Genomic DNA, 18,586 nt, shown 5'->3' with positions numbered 1-18,586 from the left:
ATTTAGTACATATGGTAAAACCAATGGGGGAGACCGCCAGCCAATTGGAGGAAGGAGGACTTTTATCGATAGGTGACAGCAAGCTGGAGACTAACTTGTCTCTGAGCGATAGTACTCTTTTGTACGTAATGGTAGGGCGTTTAGAAAGTACAGAGCATAAATCTTGATCCAAAGTTAAAACACGCCAATGTCGCTTAATAATCCTACGTACATTCTTGGAGGCATTATCGAAGGAGACAACGAGTCTAGGGTCATCATCTGTATCAGTCTTACACGATTGAATGCCATACAGTAATTTATCCCTGCACAGGCCTCTGGCTTTATTATAGGCCATTTCAATGTTCTTTTTGGTATACCCTTGTTGCAAATGTCGGTGGCTGCTTGAGCACAGTGCTGATCAAATGCAACCAAATCGGTGCAATTTCTACGGTAGTGAATACATTTGCTGTAGGGAATGCTGCGTTTGCATGGCCCTGGATGACAACTGGTAGCATGCAAGGGTAAGCCAGTGTTAGAGGGTTTCTTGTGAAGAACTGTGTGGAAACCAGATGTGTCCAGGGTTACCACCACATCGAGATAAATTACCTCTGTGGTACTATGGCATTCAGTGAAACATAAATTCACCGTGTTAGTATTGATGGTTCTCACAAAAAGTTGCCAATCACTGACGGTCCCCTTCCATATTACAAACACATCATCGATGTAGCGCCACCAGGCAACAATTTGGGTGGAAAAGCTGGATGCAAGTAGATTGTGTAAGAATGTAGCCTCCCACCAATCCATCGTCAAGTTTGCATACGATGGGGCAAAGGTACTGCCCATAGCCGTACCCCTGACTTGCCGCTAAAAAGTGCCATCAAACAAAAAGACATCATTGGTGAGGCAGAAATGCAACATCTCCAAAATCATGGAGTTGTGACCATGAAAATTCAATGACCGTATTTCCAAGAAAAATTGACAGGCTCGCATGCCAACTTGATGATCAATAGAGGTATACAATGATACAACATCAAGGGTGGCCAAAAGAAAACCCTCTTCCCAGGGAGTATCATTGATATGTTGTAGAAAATCCCTTGTGTCCTCCAAATAAGAGGTCAAAACAGAAACAAAAGGAAACAAAGTCTCATCAATAAATTGGGCCACGTGTTCAAGAAGGGTACCACATAACGTAACAATAGGTCTCCCGGGTGGGTGGGTAAGAGATTTGTGTGTCTTCGGTAAAAAATAAATGGTGGGGACGGTGTGACAAGAGGGAACAAGAAATTTAACTAGATCCTTCTCAAGAAGTCCATTATCAGCCCACTTGGTGCAGAGATTATTTAATTCCGACTGTATATCGTGAAAAGGATTTTTGAGTAATTTGGCATAACACAGTCGGTCCCTAAATTGGCGGTTGGCTTCAGAAACATAATGGACTCTATCTTGGATCACGATATTCGACCCCTTGTCAGCCTGCTTAATGACAATATTGGGCAGGTTTTGTAATTCACCTATGGCCTTTAATTGTGATGCAGTGAGATTATTAACTCTGTCAGTGCAGTCCGTAGTTTTCTCAAATCACTGACACACAAATCATAAAAAGCCTCCAAACAACCACCGACGGGGAACTGCGGATTGAATCTGGATTGGTTCTTGAGCTTTGTATGTACATCCCAGCAAGGGTCAATGTCAAAATCAGTGAAATCAACATTAACAGGATCGAACTGGGTGTCTTCAAGACTGGCAAGATCCAAAAGCAATGGAATATCGGAAATGAGAAGGTTAGTACGGCCAGTCCGAGGTATAGAAGGCTTCATGACAGTAGGGTTTAGAATGAAAAATTTCTTGAGCTTGATCTTCCGAAAGAATTTGTCGAGGTCTAAACGTGCTTGGACATAGTCAAAAGCCTTGGAAGGGCAAAAATTAAGCCCAAGAGAGAGATCCGAGGTTTGGGGCTTCGTGAGTATATGGCAGGACAAATTAATTATTTGGCACATCTTCATAGTATTGGTGGTTATTTTTTCGCTCCAGTGCGCGTTGATCTGCCCTCCTGATTTGCACCCAAGCCGTTTCCCACGTCGGCCTCGGCGCGTCCTTTTCCAGGTCTCTGTCCTTTTCCTCTTCCTCTTGGCTTGCCTTGACCTCTGCCACGTTTTTGGTTTATCCCATCTTGGCAGAGTAGCCGCATCTCGTCTAAAAAATTAAGTTTGACGATTGGTTCCTCAATTTCCGAGACTGACACATCGGATTCAGATGAGGCAGTGCCAGGATCACCAGATGCAACGGAAGCAGGCTTAGTGACAGGTTTCCGTAAAGAATCAAAGCGTTTGGCAAAGGTGAATATCTTGCCAGTTTGATAGTCAAGTTTGTACCTTATGAACTTACGATGTTTGCGCTGTTTGATGTCTTCATTAATTTTTGTGTGTAACTGCTTGCCCTCCTCTGTGCTGGGAACCCTATTGAGCTCTGTTTCCTTTTTGTCAAGTTCTTCAAGAGCCAAGCCACAATCAGATTTGGCATATTTAACCAAGATGGTAAGAAAATGAGCAGAACAGCCCTTGCTGGCTTCCCCCCATTCTTGGAGCATGCGGGGATCTTGGTCCTCAAATGATGGCATTGTCATGATGCGCAATCCTCGAGGGATACGTCCAATGTCCAAATAGTTCTCCAGTGAGTGCTCCTCCCACCATTTCGAGATCTCCTTCTTGTGCAACTTCTCAATGTCTTTGAGTAAGGTGATCTCGGTACTATAATTCGAATTAGCCTTTTTATAAATATATATTGAGACAAAAAGAGGAAAGAATGAACTGCACTCTCCGCGGTCAATTGAAAGACCATGGTCAAAGAAAAAATAGCATGGCTCACAAGTATGGGTCTGAAGGTATTTAATGTTACCAGAAAAACAAAAGTACAAAATACGGCTGAAAAGCAGTGGCAAAAACAGAGGCAGGACGCCCGTGAGCACGGCCCACACACAACGCGTTTCGCACTCGACTCGAGAAGAAGGACTGGAGCACCTTAATAGTTTGACAAATGCAGCCCTTTTGCTGTTTCACTGGAGCTCGATGGGTGCCTGGACAAATGGAAAGAGCGGCGGCCATAATGGAATCGAAAGGCAAAAATAGGCAGTACTGTGAGCCAAGTGGCGCTGCAGTAATTAAAGCACTATAAGCACATTAATGTCAAAAATAACCATGACGCATACTCTGTTGCACGCATTCCATGCCAGGCGGACCCACGGTTCCATGTTGCCACCAATGTAGTTTACAATATTAATAAAAGGTGGTAGTTCATAATATAAAGAGACAGTTGAATGAGTAATATAACCACCCACAATAAAAGAAACCCATCTATTAAATTAAATGGTAATATAGCAACCGTTTTACGGCCACACAAGAAAACATATGATAAATATCTGGATCATCATAAAATACAGGTATGGATTTCAAATACCAGTAAAATAAGATAAAGTGCATGTTCAGGCAATTATAGCAGCAAATTAATGTGCACGAATGCGAGACCAAAGTGACAATAGCAATATATGTGCAATATGCAATTTGCAACATTCTGTCGAATGAAATAAAGTGCAAGTGTACGCAGTAGTAGCAGCATAATGGAGCGCAAGTGCGCAAGACCAAGGTTGCAATATAGAAATCTATAAAAGTGCATGATACAACATTCTGGCCCCATTAAAAGATGAAATAAAGTGCAAGTGCAAATATGCCGGGCCATGATAACAGAATCAATAATAGCAAAAATTGCAAAGTATCAGCATCATTAAAAGAAGGTATAGCAGCCTCAAAATGTGCAAACTTGCAAAAGCCAGAATGGCAGCATTTGACATATATAAAATGACACGGTCCATAGCTAGCCAGAGAAGAGGAGATGATATAAAAGATACCAGTAGTCATGGATCTAACATGGGCTAGGAAAGCACGGAATAACTAATATTAACAGAAAGTAGGAACGGTTATTAGTACTAATGACAGCTGTGAAACTACATGAAAAAGAAGGTGGAGCTACAAGAATAGGAAAAGCAAATGGACGACAAAAAATATTAAAAATAAACTAAAACAATAAAGAGCTCGAGTCCCATCCAATCGTGCTGCAGCAGATAAAAAAGTTAGACAGACAAAAGTCTGAAAAATAAAAACACTGATGAAGTAAGGTGTAAAGTAATACAAACAGACCAAGGATACAATATATGGGGAGAGGATGCCAACGGAAAACACCTACACCAAAAGAAAATCGAGATGCATCAACGAGAAAAAGAACATCACAGATATTAACCATATCAACCAGACTTAAGTCCCCAAAAACGTATAAAGCTCCTCATCGAGATTATGTCCATTGGGAAACTTGGTATCAAAGTCCAGAATAAAACGTGTTTCCAATTGTCTTAATTTTAAAACACGGTCTCCACCCCTGGGATGAATGGGAATGTGCCACTGCAAACAACGTGAGCAAATTGGAGTCGTTCTCATGTTCCTGCCGAAAGTGCTTAGCCATGGGGTACGCGGGATCTACATTTTTAATAGCCCTGAGATGCTGGGTAATCCTGAGTTTGAGCTTGCAGGTAGTGCTCCCAATGTACCACTTCATGCAGGGACACGAGAGTACATAGACAACAAAAGTAGTGTCACAATTGATGGAATAATTAATGATTTAGTTACATTTGGTGACCGGATGCAAAAAAGATTTACAGGGAGTGGCATGAGCACATGCTTTGCATTTAGTACATTTCGTAAAGCCAATGGGGGAGACCGCCAACCAATTGGAAAGGGAAGGACTTTTATCAATAGGTGACAAAAAGCTGGAAACTAGCTTGTCTCTGAGCGATTGTACTCTTTTATACGTGATGGTGGGGCATTTGGAAAGTAAGGGGCATAGATCTTTGTCCAACATCAAAACACGCCAATGTCATTCAATGATTCTGCGGACATTGTGGGAGGCATTATCAAAAGAGACAATGAGTCTAAGTTCATCATCTGTTGAGGTCTTATGCGATTTGGTACCATACAATAGTTTATCCCTACAGAGTCCTCGAGCTTTGGTATAGGCCATTTCGATGTTTCTTTTGGTATAGCCTTGTTGCAAGAAATCAGTAGCCGCTCGAGCACAGTGATGGTCAAATGATGCCAAGTCAGTGCAATTCCTGCGGTAGCAGATAAATTCACCATACGGAATGCTTCTTTTACATGACACAGGATGACAGCTAGTGGCATGCAGAGGTAAGATAGTATTGGAGGGTTTTTTTATGCAGAACTGTGTGAAAGCCAGATATATCTAGGGTTACCACCACATCAAGGTAAATCACAGTTGCCAGTCAATTTCGCTACCCTTCCAAATTACAAATACATAGTCGATGTAGCGCCACCATGCAACAATTTGGGTAGGAAAACTGTACACAAGTAAATCACGTAAGAATGTAGCTTCCAACCAGCCCATTGTAAGATTGGCATACGATGGGGCGAAAGTACTGCCCATAGCAGTTCCCCTGACTTGCCGGTAAAATGCACCATCAAACAGAAAAACATTATTGGTGAGGCAAAAGAGCAACATCTCCAAAATCATAGAGCTGTGACCATGATAATTCAATGAACGTGTCTCCATAAAGAATTGACAAGCTCGCATTCCCACTTGATGGTCAATGGATGTGTACAGGGATACAACATCGAGGGTAGCCAAAGGAAGACCCTCTTCCCAGGGAGTGTCAGTGATGTGTTGTAAGAAATCCCTCGTGTCCTGCAAATAAGAAGGCAAAGCGGAGACAAAAGGAAACAAAGTCTCATCAATAAATTGGGCCAAGTGCTCAAGAAGGGAACCACATAGTGTGACAATGGGTCTCCCGGGTGGGTGGGTAAGAGATTTATGTGTCTTTGGTAAGAAATAAATGGTAGGAACTGTGTGGCAAGAGGGAACAAGGAATTTAACTAGATCCTCTTCTAAGAGTTCATTGTCAGCCCACTTGATACAGAGATTATTAAGTTCCGACTGGATATCAGGAAAAGGATGTTTTGCTAGTTTGGTATAGCACAGTCGGTCCCTGAGTTGGTGATTGGCCTCAGAGACATAGTGGACTATGTCTTGGATCACTATATTCGACCCCTTGTCAGCCTGCTTAATGACAATATTAGGCAGATTTTGTAGCTCGCCTATAGCCTTAAGTTGTAAGGCAGTAAGATTATTTTGGCTCTGTCAGCGCTTGTCCGTAATTTTCTTAAATCACTGACACATAAATCATAGAAAGCTTCCAAGCAACCACCCACGGGGAATTGAGGATTGAGGATTGAATTTAGATTTATTCTTAAGCCTAGTATGTGTATCCCAGTTGGGGTCAATGTCAAAATCTGTAAAATCAACATTGGTAGAATCAAACTGGGTGTCTTCAAGGCTAGCCGAATCCATGAGCAATGGAATGTCCGAAATGTGAAGATCGGTGTGACCAGTCCGAGGTACAGAGGGCTTGATGACCATGGGATTGATATTGAAGAATTTCTTAAGTTTGATCTTGCGAAAGAATTTGTCATATATAAAATGTTTGGGTATGTTTCTGTACTCAGCTGATGCAATTTATCAGAGTTAGGTTGCCCTCTGCTGTCCAAATGGCAAAGTGCACCCACTTGAACAACAGCTATAATTTCAACTACCAGAATGAGCACAGTCCTACGTGGTCACCTTCACCTTCCACTATCACAAACATTCGGAATAATTTCAAGTTACTTTTTCCACCCCCACGTCTTTTCACACAGTACATGGCAGTTCCAGTGTCAATGAACATTTAATTACCAGCTCAACATTTCAGTCTCTAAAGAGTGCAACGCTATGGGACGAATGCATCCTCCCAAGCTAAAACTGTAAGTAGGTGCTGTACGTATGCTACTATGCAATCTTATGCCATCACAGGGACTCTGCAATGGAACAAGGTTGACAATTATGACTCTACAAAGACACATCATAGAGGCCTGTGTGATCGATGGCACTCAGATGCTGTTTTTATGCCAAGCATACCTCTCGTTCCATCTGATATATTTTGCCTTTACAAATACCATTAATATGTCACAGGGACCTATGCCCCCTTCCTGGAAGGGGTCTATGGTAATTCTGATATTTAAGAAGGGAGACAGAAGTGACCCTATGAATTACTGACTGATATTGACCTTTAAGGTATGCTAGAACAGCATATGTTACGCCAGGAACAGCTAGTAAAAAAGCAATACAAAAGTGAGAAGAAAGTAGGTAAGCTCTGAGATAGGAACTGAAGATGTACAGAGTAGTAGAAAAATGAATGGAATGAGGTAGGGAGTTCCATTGTTTTGGGAGCAAGTAAGGAAAAGGGAAAGCAGCGGTAGTGGGATTGCGCACATGGTGGTTGAAGAGCAGAAAAAAGGAATAGAGTTTGAAAACACAGTAATAAAATAGGAATGTGGAAATAGACTAGAGAGGAGAGGTAAGGAGGGGAAAGACCATGTGAAGCTTTTTAAAAACACATACGAAATGAAAGAATAGGCGAGATTCAAACGACAGCCAGGAGATAGATTGAAGGGAAGTAGAAATATGAGAGCGAGCAGACAGAAGATAAAGAGTGTGAATAGAAGAATTGAACATTGGGAGCTAATCTAGATGCAATCAAAAGAACAGAACAGTAATCAAGATGCAAGAAATCAAAGGTGCGGATAAGAGGTTTGGTGCCACTGAAAGTAAGAAAGGGACAAGCTTTTCAAATATTGTAGAGGGATAGACAACAAAGCGAGAAATGTGGGAGATGTGGACAGACAATGAGAGATCATAGTCGAAAAGTAACACTGAGATTACAGGCTTGCAGAGAAATGGGAATAAGGGAGGGGTGAAAGGAAATGGCAGAGGGGTGAAGGTGAAGAGGATTGGTAGTAGAGGCAAAATAAAGAATGTCCGTTTTTTGAGGAGTTAAGATGTTCAAGATTGGATAGAGAGTAAGCAGTCAGTGATATTAGCATGGGTGGAGTCAGAGTAAGAAAAACAGATTTGGGAATCATCTGCATAGAAATGGGAGGAGAGACAAAAGGACAATGTCAGCAAGAGGAGAGGTATACAGCTCGTTGTAGTGGAAAGGAGGAGGATTTGCTTGCTCAAGTAACTGAGAAGGAACGATCTCAGAGGTAAGAATGGAACCAATTAAGAACAGAACCTGGAAGACTTAAAGAGGAACATTCTGTCAAACAGTTTTGGAAGATGCTGAGAGGTTTAGAAGGATCAATAAAGATGATTTCCTCATCCACGACAGGTTAAAGTAAAATACTGAAAGATATTCTTACATACCTTTGCTCTCATTGATTTTTCTGCCTCCAACTCTTCCTCGAGTTCATCAATTCTGACCTGATAAGGTAGAACAATAAAGTATGTGACTTTTATGAAATAAAGCTGCCACACAATGATCTCCTTTACCTATTTTTTAGTGAGGCTTAGAGTTAAAATATTAGAGTGAATGATGTTTTCATGACCATATAAACACGTTGAAAAATAATGCATATCATAAATCATTGAAAAAAGAACCACATCAGATTGTGTAACTTCTCCTTTGCATGTGTTTTCTATACTAAGGTATCAAAGTGTATTTTACATTACATTTATTTTCATTTAGGACATAGCCAAAGGAAATGTTAATACATATGCATACAGAATTAGTTTTATGTATTGCCTCATGAAAGATTTCTCCTGCTGCAATAATTGTTTTTTGCTGCAATATTTTTTTTTTTAAAGGGACATAAATGATCGACATTGGACGCATAAGCACATAGATCTCAGTTGAGGGATTAATCCGAGGAAAGGCTTTGACAGTGAAGCTCTCAGGATGCTAGTAAATGGCAGTGGTGTGCAGTATAAACTCCAGTAACATAACATTGTTCTTGAGGTAAATGATCACCCATATCAGTCTCCACTGCCAGATAAGTAATCTATCAGATGGCACAGCAAATCAACCAAAGTTGTTTTTGAATAGCCAAGCTCTGTTCTTTGTGCTCTGTTCTCGATTTCAATAGTTGTATGACCCGATACCTAAGACCCTGTGTCCCTGGAGTGGCAATTAGACACTGCTCAGAAATAGTTCTTTTCTGAGGATTTGTGGAAGTTAGCAATTTATACCCCTTTCAAATGTCATGGAACAATCCGTCTGGTGATGGCACTTCACCGGTGTGAAACCTCTGCATACGTCAGACATTGTGGATGCACTGATGAAACATCTGATTAGTATCCTACTTGGATGAGTAGGGCACACTCAACTATTCTCTGACATTTCCAAAGTGAGACATTTCTAAATTCAATTCAGAAATTGAATACCTGATGTTCAAACTCAAGATTCCAAGTTCTTTATCAATCCACAATAGGTCTGTGTGGAACACATAATGTAAATGTAGTCAACAGCCCATCATGTGGTATCATTTTAGAATTGTGCACAGCCCTAGTGGCCATGACAGATCAATTTAGAAATTGCAACCATGGATAGGTATTTAAATTTAGTAGGAAGCAGGTCCCCATGATATTGTTTAACCACTCTCTCACTCGTTGTCATAAAATGACTCAGATCCTGTTTGACGTTATTGTCAAAATGGGCAATAGCAATGTTTTTGCAGTATGTTTGCCTTAGGTTGTAAACTATATCTGCTTGTACAACTTACGCTAAGTGCTTATTTTAACATACATAGGACCTAATTCACAGAAGTGTTTTATAATGGCAAAACCCCATTGGAAAACGTTCCATGAATTAGGCACATGAAATACTTATGGTTGGTGGTTTGAGAAATGTTGGTCTTTTAAGATTTGGAATTTAGGTAAAGAGAAGAACATTAAACGAGTATTATGAAACACTGCACAAAGAGCTCTTTAAACAATCTTGATGAAATCAATGCTTAAACCATAGACCACAGGCCTCTCTCCACATTCTTCTATTGTATGCTTGCATAGTGGTGTTTCTGCAAAGGCACCCCCAATTTCTGCAACGCCTATTGCACGAGTGGACTTCTGTCTGCAGGCCTTGGTTCTCGTGAATATGACATACCCACAGAGCCCTCCCCTCATGTTCTAAGGCTTTGTGACAAGATGACGATTTCTGAAGTTTGTGAGGTTTGACTGTGTTCTCCTAATACCAAAATAATATTAGGGTGACTAACTGATTAACGATGGAAACTAATTACTTATTGTGATTAATAGAAAGGAATTAAACATGACTGGTCTGATTGTTATAGCACGTTCTGAATACTCACAGGGCATAGTAGGTTTGTCCTTTTTCCTCCCACTGCTCTTAAATATTGTGTTTTGTAAAGTGTTTGACTCCCTTGTTCCCTCCCTTCGCCCCGTGGGTTCTTTGAAACAGTATTTTACTTGCTGTATAAGCGCCTAACAAGCAAACAATAAATACATACATTGTCAACAAGTGTAAAATATCTCACTGGAGCAATTCAGTTGCTGATCTCTGATTTATCATAAATATTCTATTTCCTGCTCTGCATCTGCCCCAGCCTCCCCTTTATGTGCACATCTAGCCCTGCTATCGGACTGGCACGTGCAGTACAGACTGCACCTTACAGACTTTTTTTTCTGTGTCCGTTCTGCTAAAAATCTAATCACCTACAATTGCAAGGTATGCCAGCCACTGGGTAATTAATGTAAAGACATATTTTATTTTGGGAATTCTAGGGCCAATGTTTAGGGCAATTTTCCCCTCTTTTTATTTTTAAATCTCAGATCTAACTTTGGTGGTTAGAGGCACTTCTACTGAAGTCCCACTGCCATTGCAATCCATTTTCAATCATGTTGCGTGCATGGTCCTGGGTTGCAGATAAGGCTCCCAGCACCAGAATATCTTCCTAAGCACCCCATGAGTGCCTCAGGTGATTAGAATACCCTAGATTGGTGTTAGGGTGTAGGCTATTGTCAGCTGTAATTTAGTTTAGTCTTTATAAAGAGTGCAAGACATTTTATTGCGTGGGTGCGAATGTACCATTTTGGTATTCATCGGGGTATCAATGTAATTTTCAAGTCCTGCTCATAGCCAGGACATTTCTTAGGAGCAATGTATGCTTAAATAGCTGGTTTGCACATGAAAGAGCTTTCTGAGTCCACATGGCAGCTTGAATATTGTTTTTTACTGGTTTAGAAAAGTATATGCCTCCTGGGATGTTCTGATCACATCCTTTGAGGGTGGTCTAGGTCGAGTGGCAATCCTAGAAGCCAACCAGATTGGTTGGCCACCTGACCCCATTGTCCCTAAACCCCTCTTGTAATTGGTGTGCTGGCTTTGGCCAGCCCCTTTAAAAAGTGGTACTAAAGGGGGAACCCTGTACTTCAACTCAGGCTTGTTTTCTGTCTTGTTTTCAGAGGAAACACAAAAATGTCACCTCTATTTCATTGCGCAGCCCAAACAAAGGTAAGCAAGTACAAAGATAAACCAGAACAATGTCAAAATTAGAGAACAATGTGGCAAATTATGTAGTACAAGAATATCATCAGCCTGAGGGCTATTTGAAAATGTTTTATGGTCAAATATGAAACAGAACTGCCGACACATGTTTCGACCCTAGACAACGGGCCCTTTTCAAGGCAAAACTGTTAATGATGTGAAATAAAAGTCACATAGCATAATTTGCACATAATACATATAAGTCAAAAAACACAAAAGTCAAATTAGAGAAATATCTTTGTCAAAATATGGACAACAAAGGAAGGGATGGGACCAGAGCCCATCAGGAGAAAGCAAAAAAGAATGCATATGGGTGGAGACCATAAGATACAAATAATAAGATACCATGTTGGCAATGTAAAATTAAATAAGGCGTTACCATTTGAAATCGGACATTCAACGGCCAAGGTCCAAAGATGAAGTATCCAATATTGCAACCATAAAAGGGGAATAAAACATATAAGAAAGACAATCAACTGAATGCCGTGGTGTGTGTTGTGCCGGATATCATAGTGCTATACATAGTCCAAGCTATGTCACATGGCCTTAATTCCTGCTTGGTGAATTTACCTTTAGAGTCTCTAGAGCCAACATTGGAAAGAAGGAGTGTGGTGGTATTCAAGTATAGTAAACCAACTTCATGTAATACTCATTTTGTGACAGAAGTTGATTCCCGAATAAGAAAAGACAGAGTGTTGTGCTCAAATTCAAACTGTCCATCCCTTATCCGCTTGAGTGATTTCATGCAGTGATCACAAATTCTTTGTGTACCATATTCCCCAAAGAGTTATAGGAGAAATCCAAAATATTCGGAAAATTTGTTAAATTACTGTGTTATTGTGGCAAAACAAATTGTCAAGAATTCAGATTGCGCAGCCCGTTGAGGCGATGCAAATGGGGGCAAATTGATAAATTGTCTATTAAGCAGTAATATACTGCACAACAAGGAACTGCTCGAACAGAACACAGTCTGAAAAGAGAACCGAAACGGATTTTTCACAATACAGTGTGAATTGTAGCTGATATTGGGTAAATTAGTAGCTGTATTTGGGGATTTACCTGAACAAATATCAGTCATGTGAATGAAATATACTGGGTCATTCCCCAACGTGGTCTTCAAGTGAACACTGCAGTTGATAAAGAGGTAACCTATAATGAGATCTGGACAAGCGAAAAAGTGTAAGACTCGAACAGGCTTGCTGGCGTGCCGCGTTCGTGCAAAAAACAGTCCATACCTGCGAGTACTGGGGTTAGATCCCCTGCGAAGCACTATTCCGGGTGTGCATTGTTTGGAAATGCGCGGCTCATTTCTTCCGTGCATTAAAGGAACGGACCTAACAGCACGTCACGTGATAGAATCACGTACGTGTGATTGATCCAATTGTACTACAGTATAATATAAACATGCAATAGGTATACATTATTGATGGCTCCCTTTCATCTAATGTGCAACGTTTTCTCGATACGTTGCATCCATATCTGCAGAGGTACATATGTGAGATTGCAACCCGAGAATAAAGGTGGAGATTTCTCTGATGCTGCAATTTTTGGTGAATGGTGAAGAGTTTAGGAAAACATAGGTATGCCAATTGCCAGTTGACGAACACAAGCAAAGAAGTATTGAAACAGATATATATGTAGGTTATTGTGTGGCACAGGACTGTGATGTAGAAATGGAAATAACGCGGGATGGACAGCTGAAATGTGACACTCCCCTGCAGAGAAAGTGTAACATAAAATGAGAAAAACTACCTGCAGAAAGGTTGTGCAAGAAAAAGCAAAAAAGGATACTTGGTCGTAAATGGCCACGCAAACACTAAGTATGGAGACATGTGAAAGAGTAGGCTGCAAATGGAGGAAACATGAACCAACACTGGAGGAACACATTAAAGGAATACATTAAGTTTTGTATCTGTGTTTAGTCCCAGACTGGTGCAATGAAGTTTGGCAATGATCCGTGCCTCGAGCTGGCGTAGTAGCAGTTGACGATCACTGTCTCTTGGGTGAGCATGAGCTTGTATTAGTCCAATGAACTTGAGATCACTTATTGAGTCAAATTGGTGATGTTGTTGCCAGTGCATGGCAAGTGGCAATTTGGGATCTTGGCTTTTCAGGTGAGCAAAATGCTCACGAATGCGCAGCTCTCTGATGGTAGAGCCAACATATACCTTACGGCATACACACAATATAGCATACACTATATATTTAGATTTGCAGTTGATAAAATCGGAAATCTGTATCGTGAGACCTTGGTGACAACTAAAGACATTCTGATTCAAAGAAAATGTGCAAAAATTGCATGAGCCACACTTGGAAAAACCAACAGGTTCAGTCTGACGCCATGTCAAAAACTGTTTATGAGCAGTCTTTGGTTGAAGGAACAAGGGGCAAAGTTAATTACGCAAAGGTTTATTGCGAGTAAAAATGAGTTTAGGTGTTTTAGAGATGTATGACTGCAGATCAGAGTCAAGACACAGAAGATGCCAATGCTTGTTCAAAAGTCGGTAAAGCATGTGGTTGTATTGTGAATACTTGGTAATGAACTGTACATTTTCAGATTGGTAACTGTTTGGTGCTTTATGATTAAACAAAATCGAGTCTCAGGTCATTTGGTTAATGCGATCTAGCCCTTTGTTGATGGAATATTCCAAGTAACCTCATTCGAAATACCTCTGCTTGATCATGGTACACTCTTGTTCAAAAGCCGCCTCCGTACTGCAGTTACGTCGAGCACGGTAGAACTCCCCAAATGGGATGTTTGAAATAACAGATCTCCTATGGCAGCTAGAGGCATGAAGCATGGCATTAACAGCAGTAGCTTCACGAAAGGTTTGTGTCTGTAACATGCCATCCGTGATATTAATCTGAAGATCAAGAAATTCTAATGAGTTAGGGCTCACATGTCCAGAAAACTCGATACCAAAATCGTTGAGATTGAGATAATTAGAAAATTCTTCAAATTTGGATAGCGTCCCCTTCCAGATGACGAGGACGTCGTCAATCTAACATTTCCATACCACAAGATTGTGCTTGAATTGGTGATTGGTGTAAATGTATTTTTCTTCAAAGAAACCCATAAAAAGGTTGGCCAGGGAAGGGGCATATTTCGCACCCATGGCCACTCCTTTTGTTTGCAAGTAGTATTGCTGGTTAAATAGAAACTGATTGTGAGCTAAGGTAAATTGTAAAAAGTCTTTGATCATTTGGACATGTTGGCTATGTGAAGCTGAATGCTGGCTCTAGAGACTCTAAAGGTAAATTCACTAAGCAGGAATTAAGGCCATGTGACATAGCTTGTACTATGTATAGCACTATGATATCCGGCACAACACGTGTTAAGACTGTACTATGAGTAACACCTCAGTTCATTGTCTGTCTTATATGTTTTGTTCCCCTTTTATGGTTGCAATATTGGATACTTCATCTTTGGACCTTGGCCGCTGAATGTCCGATTTCAAATGGTAACACCTTATTTAATTTTACATTGCCAACATGGTATCTTATTATTTGTGTCTTATGGTCTCCACCCATATGCATTCTTTTTTGCTTTCTCCTGATGGGCTCTGGCCCCATCCCTTCCTTTGTTGTCCATATTTTGACAAAGATATTTCTCTAATTTGACTTTTGTGTTTTTTGACTTATATGTATTATGTGCAAATGATGCTATGTGACTTTTATTTCACGTCATTAACAGTTTTGCCTTGAAAAGGACCCGTTGTCTAGGGTCGAAACACGTGTCGCCAGTTCTGTTTCATATTTGACCATAAAACCTTTTCCAATAGCCCTCAGGCTGATGATTTTCTTGTACTGCATAATTCGCCACATTGTTCTCTAATTTTGACATTGTTCTGGTTTATCTTTGTACTTGCTTACCTTTGTTTGGGCTGCGCATCGAAATAGAGGTGACATTTTTGTGTTTGCAATTGTATAAAATTAGCAGTTTTGAGGTAACTACTGGTCCCTCGCACGTGCAGCAACCCTAGTTTTCCTCTGATTTTCCTGGCTATCGATGGTAAAATTGCATTTTCTTTTTCAACCAACCTTTAGTCCGAGCGCCTCGTACATACGGCATAACTCAATTTAGTCCTTTGTTTTCAGAGGAAGCAGGTTTGCTCACCTCCTGGAGGTTTCCCCAATGTGACTGCCCAGATCTGCCATTTTAGGTCCTAATTTGACTATGCAGGCTAAATGTAGAGATGTGGGCACATCTCTGGGAATTGGGGGTGTTTTACCGCAGCAGAAATAACAGCAACGGAAATGACCGGATGAGAAATGTACGTAATGCAAAATTGCTTGGTGTTAGGAAAGATTTCATTTTTTATGTAATTTTCCCTCCAGTTGTACACCTCCCTACTTTTTGCTGCTGATCAAACACCTTAGTCTGACTTTGGCAGAGAAGCACAGCCTTCAGCTGCATTCCTCTGGGCTTTCGCTCACTTTTTATGGGGAAACTGACATGCTCTTAAGACAGTCAGTACTGGGAGACTTTGTTTCCCTTAGTCCTTTTCCAATGTTGCAACTTTTCTGCAACATGTAACAAGTGTACAATGTACCTTACAGTACAGTGCACATGGGTCTCATAGTCATTCCCAAAGACCCTAGATACTCTCGTAGGACTTTTTGGGAGATGTACAGATGTGTCATGGACAGGGCTGTTGGCAGCTTATCTTTTCATGTAATTGTAACCCTTTTCTGCCATTTTAACTGCGCTTACCGCCTTTGACATGAATAGGTGGCCTTGCTCCAAAATGGCCATGCCACGTGGTTCTTTGTCCTGTCCTTTGTCCATCTTGCCCCTTTGCCTTTCCCAGGTTGAGTCGACCCAGGTCAGTCCTTATTTGGTCATGCATTTCCCGCGAAACGCCAAGCTTTCGCGGGCTTCTGCATGCCTTATGTGTGTGCCTCCAGGATGTGGGCTGGGGTGTCTGTCCCCAATAAACATCATGGGTGCCAGAGAGTCTGGAGTGCTGTGAATGCCTGGGACCACCATGGTCCATGATTGGTCCACGTATGGAGTGTGTGTTTGTGAGCAGATCTCCCATTGTGTCTTCTCCGTTTTGGCACGAAGGGAACTTTGGATAAGAGGAGGCTGAAAACCCCCATACCATGTCGATCTCTGGAGTTCTCAGTGAACGAAGGATAGGATCCAAGTATCCTGAAACTAAGAAGCCGAGTTGAGGAACCTCTGGTGGACCGCTGGAAGGTTAGGCACCCTGAGCCCGCTGTTGTCCTGTGGGACCCCTCTGCATCTGATTGTCCTAGAAGGTCTGCGAAGATGCTTGGGCCCATTGGAATAGTGGGACCAACTATTTTCGGCACCTTCAACAAAACCTGCAAGTAAGCCTTCTCAGAAGTGTCCCTGGGCCAACCAGTGGGCTGACCAGCTTATGCAGGGCCTTTGCTCTATCTCCATCGTCGTTTGGAGGAGGCCTTCAAAACTTGGTATACTGCTAGCTCTGTTTCCCCGGCACCCTCACACCGTATTTCGAACACTTGGCATTCCGAGGTCTGAAGTGAGACGAGTGCGCCAGTGCCGGAACAAATGCGGTTACTGTGTTGCCAAGCCGCGGCAACGATCTTTGCAGGTGCACTGCATTTGTGACCCTCTTACCCCTGAAGCCTGCTGCAGTGAAACTGGCCTGATCCTTCCATCAGGAGTGGATAAATCACCACTATCCTATTTGGGAATCATCACTGTATCTTCGGAACTGAAAGCCGCAGAGCTGTCATATTGCCGCATTTAAACCTGCAATCGAAGTGGACTCACCTGCCGTTTGCCCATTGGAACAACCGCGTGCGCCTGCACTACATGTACTATTGAGCATAAGGCTCCTCTCTTCTTAGGGTTTGGACTGCCTCTTGGTTAGGTGTGTGTTTGATGTTGAAGGGGACTAAAGACTATCTGCATTGCCTATTTTCCTTCCCCTCTAGGTTGTGAACATCATTTGTGCCTTTAACCCTTTAGACCCCAATGGTCTTGTATATATCTTGTATTGATTGTGTTGTGTTGGTTAGATAGTATTGCTGTGATTCTTTTACTGTGTGTCGAGTTACAAAGGCTCCAAAAGTGTTCCATGTGAATAGACTGAAGGTTTTCATCCCAAGAGTTGAAATCGCTGCACTGCTACTGGCTTCAAAGGTTGAGGAAGAGGAGTCCGAACCTCTCCCTGACCTGTTCCAAGGCAGTACTTCAGACAGCTCTATTGAGGGTGTCCAAGTGGCCCCTCACCTGACTTCTGATCAGCAAGCAGAGATGAAAAGTTTGCTTAGGCAGTTTTCCCCCTTGTTCTCACAGTCTCCGGGTTTGACACCTTGGTGCAAACATGATATTGACACAGGAGACAGTGTACCTACCAAAAGTAGGGGATACAGAATGTCAGACAAAGTAAGGTCTTACATTAAGACAGAGGCCAACAAAATGTTGGATCTTGGGGTGATTGAACCCTCTAGTAGACCTTGGTCCAGCCCAGGGGTATTGGTTCCTAAAGCAGGTACTTCTGAGTTGAGGTTCTGTGTGGATTACAGGGCCCTGAATGCTGTCACCAAGACAGATGCACACCCCTTGTCTAGAACTGATGAGCTGGTGGATACTTTGGGTGCCTCCAAATACCTCAGCACATTTGACCTCACTGCAGGCAATTGGCAAATAGCTATTGCAGAACATGCCAAGTAATTCTCAACACCAGAGAGTCTTTACCAGTTCAGGGTAATGCCTTTTGGGTTGAAGAATGCACCTGCCACTTTCCAGAGGCTTGTGAATCAAATCATGTGTTGAATGGGTTGGATGAATTCTGTGTTGCATATCTGGATGATATAGCAGTTTTCAGTGCCACCTGGGAAGACCATGTGAAACACCTTACAGGCTCTTGTTACAGGCTCTTCAGAAGGCCCACTTCACCATAAAGGTCAGTAACTGCCAGATTGGACAAGGATCAGTGGTCTACCTTGGACATGAAGTAGGTGGAGGGAGGATACAGCCTCTACCCAGTACAAGCAGTACACGACTGGCCTACCCCCACTACTCAGACCCAAGTGAGAGACTTTTTGGGACTCACTGGGTACTACAGACATTTCATGGCAGACTATGGCACCATAGCTGCCCCTCTGACTGCTCTCACCACTCCAAAGAAACCCAAGAAGGTAACTTGGTCTGAAGAGTGTGAGAAGGCCTGC

At 41.9% G+C, this 18,586-nt stretch overlaps 1 protein-coding gene across 5 annotated transcripts in view; it reads right to left on the bottom strand.

Moving 5' to 3' along the window:
• Positions 1-18,586, bottom strand: part of MYH16 (myosin heavy chain 16) — a 1,358,245-nt gene that overhangs the window by 528,877 nt on the left and 810,782 nt on the right. For all 5 annotated transcript variants that reach the window (XM_069654472.1, XM_069654473.1, XM_069654475.1 and 2 more), the window contains one exon: positions 8,278-8,334. In XM_069654472.1, the coding sequence (XP_069510573.1) occupies positions 8,278-8,334 (57 nt within the window). The remainder of the gene's footprint in view (positions 1-8,277; positions 8,335-18,586) is intronic.

Source organism: Ambystoma mexicanum, chromosome 3q (genome assembly GCF_040938575.1).
Source record: "Ambystoma mexicanum isolate Mex_15411 chromosome 3q, UKY_AmexF1_1, whole genome shotgun sequence".
NCBI lineage: Eukaryota > Metazoa > Chordata > Amphibia > Caudata > Ambystomatidae > Ambystoma > Ambystoma mexicanum.
The sequence above is the reverse complement of the archived record's forward strand: the minus strand, read 5'-3'. Positions and strand labels throughout refer to the sequence as shown.